The sequence below is a fragment of the Crocuta crocuta genome, unplaced genomic scaffold (genome assembly GCF_008692635.1).
Source record: "Crocuta crocuta isolate KB4526 unplaced genomic scaffold, BGI_CrCroc_1.0 scaffold127, whole genome shotgun sequence".
Lineage (NCBI taxonomy): Eukaryota > Metazoa > Chordata > Mammalia > Carnivora > Hyaenidae > Crocuta > Crocuta crocuta.
Window position 1 is genome coordinate 2,056,661 of NW_027532008.1, and position 17,883 is coordinate 2,074,543.

General features: G+C 37.8%; 1 protein-coding gene across 5 annotated transcripts in view; it reads left to right on the forward strand.

The window, feature by feature from the left end:
- The window catches only part of EYA3 (EYA transcriptional coactivator and phosphatase 3), a 93,956-nt gene that overhangs the window by 36,732 nt on the left and 39,341 nt on the right, over window positions 1-17,883 (forward strand). For 3 of the 5 annotated variants that reach the window (XM_077775474.1, XM_077775475.1, XM_077775477.1), the window contains 3 exons: window positions 2,134-2,200; window positions 4,942-5,078; window positions 11,687-11,824. In XM_077775474.1, coding sequence (XP_077631600.1) covers window positions 2,134-2,200; window positions 4,942-5,078; window positions 11,687-11,824 — 342 coding nt within the window. The remainder of the gene's footprint in view (window positions 1-2,133; window positions 2,201-4,941; window positions 5,079-11,686; window positions 11,825-17,883) is intronic. The other 2 variants (XM_077775476.1, XM_077775478.1) reach the window with 1 other exon arrangement.

Below are 17,883 nucleotides of genomic sequence, written 5' to 3' on the forward strand. Positions count from 1 at the left end.
GAGCCCCATATCGGGCTCTGCAATGACAGCATAGAGACCGCTTCGGATCTTGTGTTTTCCTCTCTCTGCCCCTCCTCCTCTCATTTGCTCTCTCTCTCTCTCTCTCAAAAATAAACAAACATTAAAAAAAATAAAATAAATATTGTATACATTGTTATGAGTTACAAATTTTTATTTCCAGCGTGACTTCTTCCCTGATTTCATTTTTGTATCCAACTGCCTATTTGACATCTCCACTTAGATATCTGAAAGGAAACTCATACTTAAAATAAATGTGTGAAAGGTTTTTATTCCCTTAGCCCCCATCAAACCTCTTGTCCCAAACTTCCCCATCTTAGGAAGTGGTTTCATTGTCCCTCCAGTTGTTCAAGTTGAAAACATAGAAATTATCCTGTATTCCCCTGTTTTCCTCATTCCTTATATACAGACCCATCAGAATGTTCTGTTAGTTTTACCTTCAGAATATATTTCAAGGTTGTGCCCCATCTTCACTGCCGCTATTCTAATATAGCAGATTATGCCTTGACTGCTTATAATCCTTTCATGGTTCTTAAGTCCTGTAAAGATAAAGCCTCATTCATTCTGTAGAGAAGTAAATATTAACCTAAATCTCCCAGGATGTTTTGTCAGTCTCTTCAAGAATTAAATTAAATCAGAGGAGGAAAAGCGTTTGGGTTTTTCCAAGTACTTGTCAGCAGAGAAGGAACCATTACACAGAATTCAAATGAAGTTGTTTTATGTGATGGATGGTAAGAACTTTAGACCTAATTGAGAGCTCTTTTCATTTTTGTCAAAATGATTATGGATGAGTGTGATCTACAAATTTCCAGTAATTATTTAAAAAAATTTCTTTAATGTTTATTCATCTTTAAGAGACAGAGAGAGACAGAGCATGAGTGGGGAAGGGGTAGAGAGAGAGGGAGACACAGAGTCCGAAGCAGGTTCCAGTCTCTGAGCTGTCAGCACAGAGCCTGCCCTGGGGCTCAAACCCATGAATCACAAGATCGTGATCTGAACCAAAGTCAGACACCCAGCCAACTGAGCCGCCCAGGAACCCCTAATTTCCAGTAGTTATTTTTAAAAACCTTGAAAAATGACAGTAGACAAGATCTTCAATGCCTAACTCACAGAGATCGATTTGTCTTACTTTTGGGCATGAATTGGCTCCTCATCATGACCAGAGTTCCCTTTTTAGTTCAGACACTCAGAAAACCCAGCTAGACATAAAGTTAGTTGGATTACCGTTAATCCCTATTAATAGAGCAACCTCCTTTACAGATGTTGAAGGAAGTTCTTGGACAGTTCAGGGGTCTGGTACAAGTTTTTTATCATATAATTCTGTCTACAACATGGCCTGAAATAGTGCCTAATAAATAGGATTCTCCTACCTGTTAGACTTGAGCTGAATATTTACAGATGAAACCTTGGGGGTCCAGCCTTTATAGAAGCTACTTTAGATGAAGTAGTCATGGGGGTCGGGAGGACACTAGTATGAAAGTCTCTTTACTTGATGGTTCATCAGAGCAGCACATCAGTTCCTCAGATTTGTCTTTGCTTTGCCAAACTAAAGCCTTAGCTACAAAGCTGAAAAAGTAGTGGTATAGAAGCATACTTTCATCTTTTGCTGCATTATACACAGGATTATACACTAGCAACAGTTTTCTAATAAAACTGGGTACTTCCCCCCACCAAATCTGTCTTTCTGTAAGTCATTCTTAGGGACTTTTACTCAGAATAGTGGAAGCACCCAGAGAATGAATAGCTGAAGAAGTACATTGTAGTTTCTTAGATCTGGATCTTGCTTTTGAAGTTTGCCTGTGAGCACGGTGAACACTTAGGAGGTTGCTTCATCTATGGTTTTTAGCTCAGTGATGGATGAAGCTAGAGATCAGCTGGAACTAACCTTCAGCTCTTTTCTGTACCCCCCACATTCTGGCTTCTTTCACTGTCTCTAATAAGTCTCTAAACCCGTTACTGTAAGAGAGTATTTTCTACTGCATAGTCTTTCTAAATTTCTGATGTCCAGGCTGTATTCTCTTATTTAGTTTGAAAGACTGTATAGTGAAATATGCGGTTTTCTCATTTCATTTTTGAAATGTTCTAACTTTTTACCTGGTGATATCTTTCTTTCAGTTATGACATGCACCGATTACATCCCTCGCTCATCCAATGATTATACCTCACAAATGTATTCTGCAAAGTAAGTTCAATAATTATTTCAAAAATCTGTCTTTTCTCTAGGTTCATTTCAAAATTTAATTTGATACTTAGCTTAAGTTGACATTTAACTTAATTTCACCTCTCTTGTTTCTGTTCCTACTCCGATTTTTTTATGCCCTCTAAATGTTGAGTCTCTGTAACATACTTGTAAAAAGTAAATGGTTGCCTGGAATAGATCACTGTTCCCCAGGAGCTTGCTCTAAGTGAATAGTCACTGAAAATGAAAATACTGTTAGCTATTACAGCATAATACTGATTGACCTCTGAGCATTCTCTCTTTCCTCTACCTTGATAGATCAGTAAACAGAGCTCAAGCCAGCCTCCTAGTGGGACTTCTCAACCTAATCTGTCTGTGTTCAGTTTCTTGTTTTAGGAATGTCCTCAAAGTAGAACTAGGCTTGAAGTTAGGCTTAGTAGATTGAAGTCACTAAGAGACAATATTTTGTGCCTTCAACAGGTAAGATCAGCATTTAAGACCCATAAATTAATCATCTCCAGGATGAGTAGGTGCAGAATGGCGCATATGCCAGACTGCCAATTGTGTTTTGATAAAGGGTGAGCCTGCACATATGTCGATACACGTGGATGTGTGTTGAAGTAGGACAAATTCCCAGGTGCTTACATAGGCAGAACACATAAAGGAATTGGTAACAGAGGTGACTGTTACCTATGAGACTGTTAAAAAAAGAAAACTGACCATTTTTTCCTTTTTGTGCCCATTTTTACCTTTTGAATTTTTCATCAGTTAAGAAATAACTAAAAGGTCAACTCAGTGAGTTCTTCAAATTCTAATCTGATCTTGAATACTAACACCACCTTTGGGCCAGTCATTTTCGTGTGATTTTCTTCTGTGAAATGACTGAACCTATTCTCTGAGGTCATTATAAAGGAGATAAGAAAATACTTTGAGCTATAAAGACACTATAGGAAAAAAGGATATTATGATATTTAGCATATCTGGAGATCAATTCATTTGAAGTCCCCAAGATTTAAAATTTTTCCCATGTGACTTGATTAACAACTACAACCTGAGCTAGTTCTTGGTCTCCTATCTGACTAAGAAGAACAGATGTGAATATGTTGCATATTCCAAATTCATTTGCCTATTCAAAAAATATTTACATACCTGTTGCATTCAGAACCCCTTATTAGCTATGCCTTCTATCTTAATTCAGGCATCCTTAGCACTTACGTGAACCATTGCATTATAGCTACTTTTTTAAAAATTTTTAAAATGTTATTTATTTATTTTTTTATTTATTTCTGAGAGAGAGAGAGAGAGACAGTGTGAGCAGGGGAGAGTCAGAGAGAGAGGGAGACACAGAATCTGAAGCAGGCTCCAGGCTCTGAGCTAGCCTGTTAGCACAGAGCCCGACACAGGGCTCAAACCCACGAATCGTGAGACCATGACCTGAGCCAAAGCCAGACGCTTAACCAACTGAGCCACCCAGGCACCCCTATAGCTATTTTTTAACTGAACCTCTATTTTGACTTTCTCTCCCTTCTAATCCATTTTACAAAGCAATGTCAACTTAATCTTTATTAAAGAATAGCTGTGATCTTGTCGCTCTTTGCTCAACAATTTCAGTGACTCCCAGTTGTTTCAGATTGGCCTGACCTCTTTTAGCCTGGTGTTCAAAGTCTTTGCTATCTTTCCTTCTCTTGCTACTCCCCTTTACTTTACTGACCTCCTTTAATATAATCTGTTGTCCTTGCAGGCTTAAACCCTTTTTTTCCTTCCTCTATACCTTTGCCAGAGTTTTATCTTTTCCTTAAATACCCATTCTCTCCCATTTCTGCACATCTTATCTGCTCAACTCACATAGCCTTTCTTCATTTTGCTTTCCCCTAAAGCTGAAGAAAATCTTTCCCCTTCTGAAACACCTCTTCCTCACAGTATTTTATTGTTATGACTTATGTGGTACATAAAACAGTTGATTACATTATAAGTACAGTATAACTCACCAAATAAAATAACTGGTATCTAAAAATTCAATGCATCAAATGTAGGGGCCGTTTTATTGCATGGACGAAATGACCAGGTCATTTAGCTAAAGTCCCAGAAGTTTCACTGCTGAATTCAAATTCCTGCTAAGCCTGATGTGGTTGGCTACAACCAGTGACAGATGTACTCTGGCTTAAATGTCCATGGGGAGATTCCAAGTCTTGTCTGGGACTGGTCACATTTTATTAGTTACCTGGCTTCTGTTTTGTAGTCTTGGTCTGGGGATATTGGGGCGCACCCCTACTCCCTCTTCTTTGATGTGTGGTGGTTGCTTGCTTTTTCTTTAGCAGCGTAACCCTCTTCTTCAAATCCTACTTTCCTTAGTTTGGCCCACAGGGCCGGGTGGAGAATAAGAGCCAATTGTGAATCCCACTCTGTGCAGTTTTCTGTTATGTTGAGGGTTTATTCTCTACATAGATAAGTTTAATCCATCTTTGTATCTCACAAAGGGCCTTGCATGTAGCATATCACAAATGGTCATAGCATGGTAATTGGACTTGGGGAGATATTAAATTTTCCATAAAATTGTTTCTTAGGTGATTGTAGAACTTGAAAAGGAAAAATTAGTTCTTTCTGGCCATAGTAAGCAACATTTTATGTGGAAGGTTAGTCTCCTCATTGCTGATTCTTTGCTTTTAGTGGTATTAGCTATTTCCTCTATTATTCATTAAAAATAAACCACACATGAAAGTTTTTGTGTTCTTGAACTTTTCTAGACCTTATGCACATATCCTCTCAGTTCCTGTTTCGGAAACTGCTTACCCTGGGCAGACTCAGTACCAGACACTACAGCAGTCTCAACCCTATGCTGTCTACCCTCAGGCAACCCAAACGTATGGACTACCTCCTTTTGGTAAGGCATCTTATTATAAACAACTTCTAAGACTGTTGATTTTATCCTCCAGAAACTTTTATCTTTCCCCAAAAGTCAAGTATGGCTAATCAGGATGCTGAAAGATGGGTTATTCTTGACAGAGTACCTACTCAGTTACAAGTACTGTGAAAGTTGCAACTTTTCCACCAAGTATATTTGATGCATGTTAAATAAAATTAAAGCTTTTAGTACTCATTTGTTTATCTACTAACATTTAGCTATTTCCAAGGTACTAAATCTTGACTATAAAGCTTGGAATCTAAGTGTTTGGGAAAGTCTTTGAGGAATTACTATTACTTTCTTTATATAAAACATGTTGCTATGGGTAGGTAAGCATAATTCATACATTTTGAGGTGATACAGTTTCTTGCTAAAATCAAGTAATCTAAATATCCAGATGGAATATGGCTTTTAGTTTACTCTCTTTTTTTTCTGTCAGTTTCTCCCTCTTTCCTCCTTCTCTCCCAACTGATCAGTTGTTACTCTGCTGAACCAAAAAGTTATCTCAGAATGAGGAGAACCCCCAATTTTGCATAAGCCTTATCTTGTGCATAGTTTGTTCTTTGGTTTTAGGCATCTTGGACATGAACTGTAGATTAGAATGATTCACTAGAAGTCAATTTGAAACTCTTTGAGCACTTAATATCTGCACTGATTTTTTTCTATGTGTGTAAATTGATATATGTGTGCTTTATTGCCCCTTGCCTGGTTTCCTAGAACTAGTGTTAGAAAATTGAGAGAATGCTATATTATTTTCACATATGCAACATGTTAAAATTATATCTTGATAGCCTTTACTGAAACTAGTTGGAAATTGGAAAAGTCATCTAAACAGATTGCCACAGATTCTGGATGTATTAGTGTTGCCTGCTTTTTGTTTCTACTTTCCTACTTTTCCTGGCCCATTTGGCTAGTCTTTATGATAGTGACAGATTTCTTAGTTTCAGGCTTGTTAGCATTCCTTGGCTTCTGATAACTATTAGAAACAAAAATGTCTAATGATAGTGGGAGTTGATAATTTCATGAGAGAAGACAAACAGAAATGCTCCTTTCCCTGTTTGTAAGTCCAGGCCTCTACGCATGTCAGTACCAGCCAGTGTACTAAAATCTTAAATTTGTTATATATTTAACCAGCCAAGACTGAGCAGTTCTTTTGGAAACAGAACTCTCTGTATATGTTTGTGCTTATATCTTTGTGGGTGTGTTAAAGCTAATTTTCAACAGCTGACTAGTAAAATCTAGCAAGCATAAAGTAAGTATTTTACATTGGTTATTTAAATTATTAGCAATTCCAGAGCCCTTTATGACATTGTTGAACAGCTGGTCATTCCTGCTGTTCAGTATTAAATAAACTGCTGTTATATCTCTGAACTCAGATTATGGAATACCTAACATAGTGCTATGTGCATATTGTGGTGTCTTTTATGATCGCCGTATTTCCCTTGTATTAAAGAACAAATGAAAATTGTATGATAGATCCTTGTTAAAAACTTGAAGCAAACTTTACATTGTAAAGAAATATTCATAATGATAGGCTTTTTTGTTAATTTGGTTTTGTTTAATATTTGGGAATGAGGGAGACTTGTTTCGTAAATTCTTCCATCAGTATTTCTAAGAAGAGAATCAACTAAGTTTGACTCTTAAGTAATATAATGAAACTTATTCGAGGGAGATTTAGGTTGGGGTAATGTGAATGATCGATATGGCATATTCTCAGAATTCATTAATGAAATTACAGATACTTCTTTTTAAATAAATGTGTTCACTCACATATAAAACACTATTTCTTCTAAGGAAGATTTGGCAATTTTATCTTAGTGCTGCCTGTAAGCACTAAAACTAGATTTGTTAGTCTGTTTATTTCAGATGCAGACAGCTTCAGAAAATCTCATTGTAATGTTATCTAATGTTTATGAAGTGCTTTATATACCATGCACTATGCCGAGAATAAGTACCTCACACTTTTCACTATTGTCTTATTTAATCTTTAAAACAGTCCTAGGGAGTAAGTAGTAAGTCGCATTATCCCTTTTTATAGATGAGGAAACAGGCTTGTTAAAAGAACAAGTGACTAGCCTGGTGTCATAGAATTAAGTAAATGCCGGGGATTAGAATTGAACCCAGGTCTGTTTAATTCCAGAAGTGCTTATAAGTTTGGTCTGTGTCTGAGAGTTGAGTTTGCAGTTGAAAAATGTTCCTTTGCTTTAAAAAAAAATTTTTTTTTATAGTTATTCACTTTTGAGAGAGAAAGAGAGTGTGAGCAGGGAGGGGGCAGAGAGAGAGGAAGACACAGAATCTAAAGCAGATTCCAGGCTCTGAGCTGTCAGCGCAGAGCCCAGTGTGGGGCTCAAACTGTGAGAACATGACCTGAGCTGAAGTCGGACACTTAACCAGTTGAGCCACCCAGGCACCTCAAAAATGTTCCTTCTCTTAATGAAAAGAGAAGACTAAAGGAAATCTAGGAAGCTTATATTGTAAATAGTCTGTAAAAGTAAAGGAATAATGGTCATATTCTTTTTAAGAGCTACATAGAAGTGTTGTGGAACAGCACAAAGAGGATTAGATAGTTAACTTCCAGTGATCTTGGTGAAGGAAAGGGGCACCCATTTATTTGTAGGGGCTCATAAAAGATTGTCTGAGCTGCCACTGTTCCAGCTTCATTTAAAAGAACTCTACTGTGAGATGGAGATTTGATGATATGTATTAAGAGCCTTAAGAACGTTCATGCCATTTCCCTCAGTAATTTCACTTCTAGGGATTCGGCCCATGGAACTAATTAGAGATACCTACAGAAATTTACTAACTAAGATATTCATTATAGCATTTATAGCAGCAAAAAATTGGAAACAGCCTACATATTGAATTGAAACGTGTGTGTTACATTGCAATTTATCTATAAAATGGAAAACTATAAATCATACTCTAATAAATTCACTTTGTTGTTTATTTATTTTTGAGAGAGAATGGGAGTGAGGGAGGGAGAGAGCAGAAGAGGGGCGGAGAGAGAATCCCAAGCAGGCTTCGAGCTGTCAGCACAGAGCTGCATGATGGGTTTGAACTCATGAGCCGCAAGATCAAAACCTGAGCTGAAATCAAGAGTCAGATGCCTAACCGACTGAGGCATCAGGCGCCCTTAATAAATTCACATTCTGAAAGAATATTCAGCATCTTGAGAAAAGTTTGTTATTAATTTTAAAAAGCAATATGTAAAACTAAAAGCAATATAATATGCCAAGTTCGTATTTTTAAAAAATATTTATGTAAAGAAATATACATAAAGAATAATTTGATGGGGCGCCTGGGTGGCTTAGTCGGTTAAGCGTCCGACTTTCGCTTGGGTCATGATCTCGCGGTTCGTGGGTTCGAGCCCTGCATCGGGCTCTGTGCTGACTGCCAGCTCAGAGCCTGGAGCCTATTTCAGAGTCTGTGTCTCCCTCTCTCTCTGACCCTCCCCTGCTCATGCTGTCTCTCTCTCTCTCCCCTAGAAATAAATGAAACATTTTAAAAAAAAAAAAAAGAATAATTTGGAAGAAAAAACATGAATGTCCACAGTACAGGCACTGTGGATTTGATCTGCAGGACCACAGCGCCTTGCAAAATGAGGACACCGCCCCAGCGTGGGCAGGTTTCGCTTAACACAGTACAGAAGCAGAGAACCGCCTGTAGTTTTTTCCTGTGCAGTGAGATGGTGCAGGGTTTTTTTTTTTTAATACTTTGTGTTTTCTTAATTTTCTATAATATAATCTACTCACTTTATAATGAGGAAAACTACTCAGATTAAATCACTTAGTTTTTATAGTAGGTCATCCCAATGAGTGGTCTTGTCAACAAACCAAGATATTCTTTCATGTGTTTTTTTTTTCCTAAGCATTGTACTTCTGTTCCTAATCAAACTAATTTTCTCTAAAGATCCACTAGTCTGATACGTATTACTATAAACTGAGCTGCTCAGATTAGTTGGGTTAGTGACTAAGCAGTAGTGAAGCGTTTGTGCTGAGAAGCTGAGGTAGAGTTCTGATAAGACCCCAGTGTGGGGCAGCAAGAGGACAGCATCACACCGGCTGCATCTGCCATGGGCAGACTGGCTGTTCTTCCACATTCAGTGCCTGGTGCTTAAAACAAATTGATAAGCTTTTTAGTTGTAGACATAGAGCAGTGGACTAGGAGTCGGGAAACCTGGATTTGGTTTCATCTTCTCTACAGGCAGTATTGCTGTACAGTCAGACCGTTTGGTCATGTTCCCTATTACTTGGAATTCTGGGAAGGGTGCTTTTAAAGGAAAATACTTATATACTTAAAGAGCAGGGCTACTGTGATGCTGGAGGCAGTGTTCATACGGTCTTTTATCCTTCTGTTCTTCATAAAATAATTACATATTAAATATCAACTTCATGTTTCTGGTCAGAAACATTGAAAACTACTATAAGTAGCTATTCCACTACTTTTCTTGGACTTTTTGCCCTGGTTTTTGACTTTAAAAGAGCCAGTTTATAGACATTTTACACTTCAAAATTTTAAATGTACATATACTAAATAATGAGACTAGCAAAACTTTTGCAGGTAATACTATTCTCATTAATAAGATAGTATTTTAGTATAGTGTAATATAAACATGTTCACAAATCTAACACCTCAGATTCAGAACCTATTTAGAAAAAAAATCACCTTGACTGCAATAAACCTGAAAGTTATCGTGACACTGAAATGGCATTTTTTGCTAAAAAATGTGATACTCAACCACCAAGAATCATGGCACTGCTATTCAAATTTCACATTACAAATGTTTAAAAAATAACGGGTTCAAATATTTTTAGTGTTGAAATTTAGATATAGTTAGGAGTTTAGCTGTTGCTAATCTGAACAAGACTTTTTAAATGATGGTAAACTGAGTGTAGAATGGACACCAATCATCCTAATGCATGCTAGAAATGATGGCATTCTTCATTCTTCTCAAATAAGTTATTTCATGTGTTTGATAGGTGAGAAAAGAAAAACCTTTTTGATTTTTATGCTTTAAGAGTTTGTGGCAAGGCAATTGTCATGCCCCATGTCGATTTGAAATTTTCATATCTCCCTTACATTTACGTATCAACAAATTTTACAGGTCTGAGTTACACCTAGGTATCTCAGTGCCCTGGTGAGCAGAGGGCCTTATTATCAATGCATTATATTTTTATAAATTCAGTATCAGATTAGGAGTAAATGAAATGAGGAGTAAATGAAATGAGTTACTATTGAATTTGAAGCTGTGGCTTACTGGGGTATCAATTTCTTACCTGGAATGTGATTGATGAACCTTCTTGGACCTAATTATTACCTATAACAACACTAATCCAGAAACCGTCACTGTTCAGAACACAGTGCACAATCACACAGTAAGGTTTTTTTCTAAATAGACTTTTGCATAGTCAAAAGAATCACCAGAAGTATTCACCATAAAGGACATCATTAGGCTGTCATATAGAAGCAAAGCTTCATTTATGGCTTTTTAGTTTACTGCAGATGACAAAGGAGATAAAGCGAGGGACAAGAGATTGTCAAGTACAGATCATGGAGAAGAAAACAAAGTGACATAGAACTGTAATTGAGTTCTATTTAGTACCGTCTTCATAAATCCCAGTGGCCTCTGGGGGTGTCTCTGTAATATTCATATATATATAGCACAGCATACTATTCATCTTTGTGATAGTACTTCAGAGAAAATGTAAAGGTATATTTACATTTACCTGCTGAGAAGGCAGGAAAGGATATAAATATATTTTAGAAATATTGTCACTCAGGAGCATTGTAATAAAAATAAAAGTGAACAGCCATGATGTCTATCAGTGCTAGGGATTTATATGTTCTGACATGGAAAAATGTCTTTCATAGGTATTATGTGGAAAAGCAAAGTATGAAGTGTGTAACATCCCATTTTTATTAAAAAGAAAAAAAGATTAGTGAATACATAGAAGAAATCTAAGTCACTCTTCTGCACACTATAATAGTGGTTAAGTCTGGGATTATATATGACTTTATTTTTTCCAAGTTACATATTTCTGTAATGGTTTTAATTTATAAAAATAAGCAGGTGTGTCTTTCCTAATCAGAAGAAACAGGTAACAAAATAACCAGCTTAAGAAGGCAGAAAAGTACTACCTAATACATTTTTTTAAATGTGGTGCTTGTTTAAAGGGTAAGTGAATTTTAAACTTCTATGAAATGTCTCCCACCTTGACAATGGATAAATGATTTATCACTGTACATGATCATCAGGCACTCTCTGCAGCAAATACTCCAGTTGAGTGTCAGTAGCTTTTTTTTTCTGAACCCTGGTCAATCTCCCCGAGCCTTTGAAATGCTTATACACAAATCATTATTGGGATTTTTGGCAAGAGTCTTGTTTCTATAGCTCCTTTCCCCAGTCTTTGAAATTGTATTTGCTTGTGATATATTATGAGTGGGAGAATCAGTAATTTCCTCTTACAAGCAAATTTACTTTTGTTTTAAGATTGAGGTTTTAAACCTACTGGCAGATATTTGAAAGCATAACCATGCTTCTCAGTCCCAGTGTATTGTTTGTAATTGGTCCAATTTATCTGATTCAGGTGCATTGTGGCCAGGTATGAAACCTGAAAGTGGTTTAATTCAGACTCCATCTCCAAGTCAACACAGTGTTCTTACCTGCACTACAGGGTTAACCACAAGCCAGCCAAGCCCAGCACATTATTCTTATCCCATTCAAGGTAAATAGGCATGGTTGTGTGTGTTTTATTATTATTGTGTTTTTTTGTTGTTTTCAGTCTTCCTATATCTCCAAACAAACTGGGTAATACAGGAGTCTGTCTTGTAAAATAGAAGGGGGTGGTATTTGCATTTGTGCATGCTCTTTGTGTTAGGCAGGCCAGAACCCAGGACTATGTATGGTTTGTAAGTAGTTTAGCTTTTAAATGTACTTAGTAGTTTAGCTTTTAAATTCTACTATTTGGTAGAATCGAAGCTTTCCCTTTTGTACATTGGTGTCCAGAAAACCTGTCAGATTTTGTTTTAGTTCGTTCTCAGTGGCATTTTGTTCCATAAATGAGCAGAAGACTCCATGGGTTAGAATCTTGCTGACTTCTCTTAAATGGAGTCCACATGGCGCTGAATGTGAGGTTTGTGCTGCTTTTCTCTTGCAGTGCTGCCGTACCTCGCCCCCACCTGCTGCTTCGTGGTGAGAGCATTTTCCTTGCTCAGAAAGTTCAGTCTTGTTTCTTTCTCATGATAGAAAGTGTAGCATTAAAGCTTGCACTCTAAACATTTTTGCCTTCCTGAGTTCTTCTAAAAGGCTAGAATTATAACAGGACTATTAGGGAGGAAGACAGAAACGCAGAAGGTGCCATGGAATGAATTCCCTACCCTTCCAAATCCAACACAGGCAGTTTGTCATTGCTCCACAATGGGGGTTAATGTCCATGTACCTGCCTCCTTTCTCCTGATTTCTCTCAGCTTTTAAATTTTATTCCTCTTAAAATGGGTGCTAGAGGAGTGTGGGTGGGACAGCAAAAACTAGTCTGAGGTACTAGTTTGAGGTACTCTTAAGATACGAACTTTGGTGATGAAAAAGTGTTTTGATGTAGAATATATTATTATTTTATGTATTTTTGAGAGAGTGTGTGTGCAAGCAAGTGGGGGAGGGTCAGAGAGAGGGAAACAGAGGATCTGAAGTGTAGGGCTTGAACTCACAATTTGTGAGTTCATGACCTGAGCTGAAGTCAGACACTTAACTGACTGAGCCATCCAGGAGCCCCGATGTAGAGTATATGAAGTAAAATAGTTTGATGCTTAGTTTATTTGTTTTCAGTTAAATGATTGAGAATTACTTCTTGATCCATTGATAACAAACTAGTCACTATATTCAGTGGTTAGTGAGTCTCCTCTTATTTATTTCCCCTTTTTTTCTATGTTTGCCTCCTCCCCCATCTTTCTTTCTAAAATGGGGACAAAACAGGAGGGGATAAACTAAAGACTATGACTTTGTCTGTCTTCTCTACCCGCTTTCATTTTTATGAAGTATTTCTCCAGGTGATAGGCTTTTTAAAAGATCTACAGACAACTCTACTAGCCATGTCCCTCCTAAACAGATACCTCCCTGATGACTATACCTAGGTCATGAAAGAACAGCAAGGAGTTCTCTTTGTTTTATATTAATAACCCTCTTCCTAGTTGTAGAATCACCACTCCTCTTGAATTTGAGAACCTAATAGTTTTGGCTTACCTCTTCCTCCTTATAAAATAAGAGTAACTATCTTTTTGGGTTCTCTTAGGACCCATTGCTGTGAAAGGGTCATGAAAATATCCTTTGAACTTCATTAACCCTATCTTAACATGTTACCTGCTGGTACATTTTTCTCCTTTTGATCTTTTAAATTGGTTTCCCCTGTTTGCTAATGATGATCATTGTTGGTATTAAGTGTTTATTGTGTACTTAGCATTGCTGTAAGCAACTGATAGGTGATACTCCGTTTATCTTCACAATGCACCTATGAGGAAACTACTGTTATTAATCGAGTTCTACAGATGGGGAAGATAAGATATAGAAAAGCAAACTGATTTGTCCAAGGTCACAAAATTAGTAAATAATTAAGTCAGCATGTAAGCTGAGCAGTCTGACCCCAGAGCATGAGTGCTATATTTTTTATTTTCAGTGTTGAGTCATGATATCAGTATCAACTCTCCCATCATTGAGAACCTTTATCCACTGATATCTAAGTTCATTCTTCTCCCTTTTTCTGGTTAACCTCTTGGCGCATTTTGTTGTTCATTAGAACTTTGGCACAGGGGAGAATTTAAGGCAGAAAGGTACCAACAAGTTACCAATTTTTGCCATTTATTCTGAAGAAAAGTTTGGTAGAATACAAGCTGAAACAATTAGCTAAAATGAAATACAGGTATTGGCAGAGTTGAATTACCTGGGTTTTCTACTATCCATATCATTCTCCTCACTTCCACTTTTTTTTATTGTTTGTTTATTTTTGAGAGAGACACAGAGAGAAAGAGACAGAGCATAAGGAAGGGACAGAAAGAGGAAGACAGATAATCTGAATCAGGCTCCATGCTCTGAGCTGTCAGCACACAGCCTGACACAGGGCTCAAACCCACGAACCATAAGACCATGACCTGAACCAAAGTAGGCCACTTAACCTCCTGAATACCCCCAGGCACCCCACTCCCACTTTTAATATCACTCACCATGGCTAGTGAATGTTAGCTCTCCAGAGCTGCCTCACTCATACTATGTAATCACCCTGTCCTTCCACAAAAAAAAAAAAAACAAACAACAAGAAGCATTCTATCTTTTTTTTTAATGGTCAAAAGAGCAGTGTCTCCTCATCATACCGCAAAACATTCTACAATTGACATAACATACAGAATTGTCTAGAGTTGTCAAATCACTATATTGTACACCTGAAGCTAATTTAACATTGTGTCAACATACTGCAATCTCTTTTAAAATGTATTATTTCAGCCTAAAAAAAAGTCTGCTTTTGGCTTGATCAACTCTGATCAAAACCCTTTCTTCAGTTTATACAACAATGTTCATGAAAACCCTTTGTTAGGTAGATCTGGCTTCTTTATATCAGTTTTTTCCTAGAGTGTGACTAGGTGACCCAATCTCTTATTATTTTCTTCAGTTGAGATGCTTTAAATGATTAGTATTCAAGTGGTAAAATTAATATCAACTCAATCTTGACTTTTAATGAATGTGTTTGACTTCTAATATTGTTGGTAACACATGATATTCTTTCTTTTTTCCTTCCTTCTTTCCTCCTTCCATCCCTTCCTCCCTCCCTTTCTTCTTTCCTTCCGCTTGTCTTTCAATGATCAGGAGATTTGTTTTGGTTTTGAATAGACTTTAGTTTTTATTTTATAATTATTTTTTCTAAAATTTTATTTTTGAGTAATCTCTACACCCAATGTGGGGTCAGATCACAACCCTGAGGTCAAGAGTTACATGCTTTACCCACTGAGCCAGCAGGTACCCCCAAACTTTAGTTTTTAGAAGTTTTATTTTTAAGATTTTTTTTTATTTTTTAGAGCATATTCAAGCAGGGGCAGAGGGGGAGAGGGAGGGAGAGAGAGAGACAGAGGGAGAATCTCAAGCAGGCTCCACACGCCGCACAGAGCCCAGTGTGGTACTCAATCCCATGACCCTGGGATCACGACCTGAGCCAAAATCAAGAGTTGGACACTCAGGGACACCTGGGTAGCTCAGTCGGTTAAATGTCCTACCTCAGCTCAGGTCATGATCTTATAGTTCGTGGGTTCAAGACCCGCACTGGGCTCTGTGCTGACAGCTCAGAGCCTGGAGCCTGCTTTAGATTCTGTGTCTCCCTCTCTCTCTGCCCCTCCCCTGCTCACACTCTGTCTCTCTCAGTCTCTTAAAGATAAATAAACATTAAAAAAAAAAAAGTTGGATGCCCAACCCATGAACCCCCCCCGCCCAGGCACACCTAGAATAGTTTTGTTTTAAGTTTATTTATTTGTTTTTGAGATGGAGAGAGTGAGTAAGGGATGGGCAGCAAAGGAGGAGAGAGAGTCCCAAGTAGGCTGCACGCTGTCAGTGCAGAGCCTGACATGGTGCTCAGTCTCACGAAATATGAAATCATAACCTGAGCCGAAATCAAAAATTAAGTTGGAGGCTTAACCAACTGAGCCACCCAGGTGCCCCTGGGATAGTTTTAGATTTACAGAAAAATTGAGATGATTCACAGAGTTATGTATCCCTCCATCTTGCGCATAATTTCCCCTATTATTGACGTCTTACATTAGAATGGAACATTTTTTACAATTAATGAACCCATATCGCTACATTATTATTACTAAGTCCATAGTTTATTCAGATTTGCTTAGTTTTTACCTGATGTTTTTGTTCCAGAGTCTCATCCAGGACACCATATTTCATTTAACTATCATGTCTACTTAGGCTTCTCTTTACTATACAGTTTTGTAGGCTTTTCTTGTTTTTCATGACCTTGACATGCTGTACTTGAATCCCACAAATTATATAGGAATATATATGTCTACAAGATATACATGAATCCCACAAGTATTTATTGAGCATCACCTACTCTGTGCTAGATGCTTTGCTAGATATTGGAAATAATGAATAAGATAGTAAGATTCTGCCTTCATGGAGCTTACAGTCAAGTGCGGGAAACAGAAATAACCAAGTAAATAATTAAATAGATTTTGAAAAGTTCTCTGAAAGAAAAAAAGAATAGATTGCTGTGATTGGGAAAATAAGGAGTTAGTTTTTTAATATAGGGGTCAGAGAGGGTCTCTCTGAGGAAGTAGACATGCTGAGGAGGAGCCACCATGCCAGGAAGGTGAGAGAGACCGGCCACGGAGCACAGTCCAGGCACAGTGAGCAACATTGCAAAGACGTTCATGTGAGAAGGAGCTGGTCTTACTTTGAGTATTTGAAAGCCAAGTAAGCAAAGGTGGGAGAGGGACATATATAAAATTAGACGTGGGTAGAAAGTAAATCTTGTGTCAGCTTTTATGTACCATTAACCCTTAGATTAACCGTCTGGCTTTGGAGCAGTGTTAATTCAGCTGTGCCTCTCACAGTTCTATAACCGTCTTCTGATTAAAGTGTCTCTGTATATTGACTATATTAACTGGACCNTGAGGAGGAGTCACCAGGAAGGTGAGAGAGACCGGCCACGGAGCACAGTCCAGGCACAGTGAGCAACATTGCAAAGATGCTCATGTGAGGAGCTGGTCTTACTTTGAGTATTTGAAAGCCAAGTAAGCAAAGGTGGGAGAGGGACATATATAAAATTAGACGTGGGTAGAAAGTAAATCTTGTGTCAGCTTTTATGTACCATTAACCCTTAGATTAACCGTCTGGCTTTGGAGCAGTGTTAATTCAGCTGTGCCTCTCACAGTTCTATAACCGTCTTCTGATTAAAGTGTCTCTGTATATTGACTATATTAACTGGACCTCTAGTGGGGCATGGTTCTCAGGAGCTTGTCTCTCTGTGATTTCACAGCTCCATTGTTGGAACAGGAGTGGAAACTATCCATAAATAGTTGGCCATGCTGTTGGCATTTGGAGAGCTAATAGCCTTCACACATATGTCAGTAGAGTTACCACTTGAGTTTTGTTTGCTCCTCTGAGTTTGTCCTTTTTGTTGCAGTTTCTGTTGCTGCTTTTATTTTATTTTAATTTTTTATTACTATTTTATTTATTTCTGAGAGAGAGAGTGTGTGAGCAGGGGAGATCAGAGAGAGGGAGACAGAGAATCTGAAACAGGCTCCAGGCTCTGAGCAAACTGTCAGCACAGAGCCCGACGTGGGGCTCTAACCCACAAACCGTGAGATTATGACCTGAGCCAAAGTCAGACGCTTAACCGACTGAGCCACCCAGGCACCCCGCTGCTTTTATTTTTTAAATCTGCAATTGAATATTATTTGTTGAGACATCTATATATGTGCAAAATGATAAGTACTTTTTTTGAGGTGTGTAGCTTTTTAATCATAGTTATGTGTAGGGTCGGGTTTACGGTGATTGTGTACATTTTTTAGGTGGGTTTAGCTTGGGTTTAATGATGGTTATAAGAGCCTAAAAAATACTGGTTATTTAATTATCATCTAAGTCTGTCAGTAGAACCTAAACTCCATGAAGGCAGGGACTTTGCCTGGTTTACTACTCTGTTTCTCAGTGACTGGAATAGTTTCTGGGTACATAGTAAACCGTGGTTTGCTGAATGAATGAGCAAATGGTACATATTAGGAATGATTTGATTGATTTGGTGAA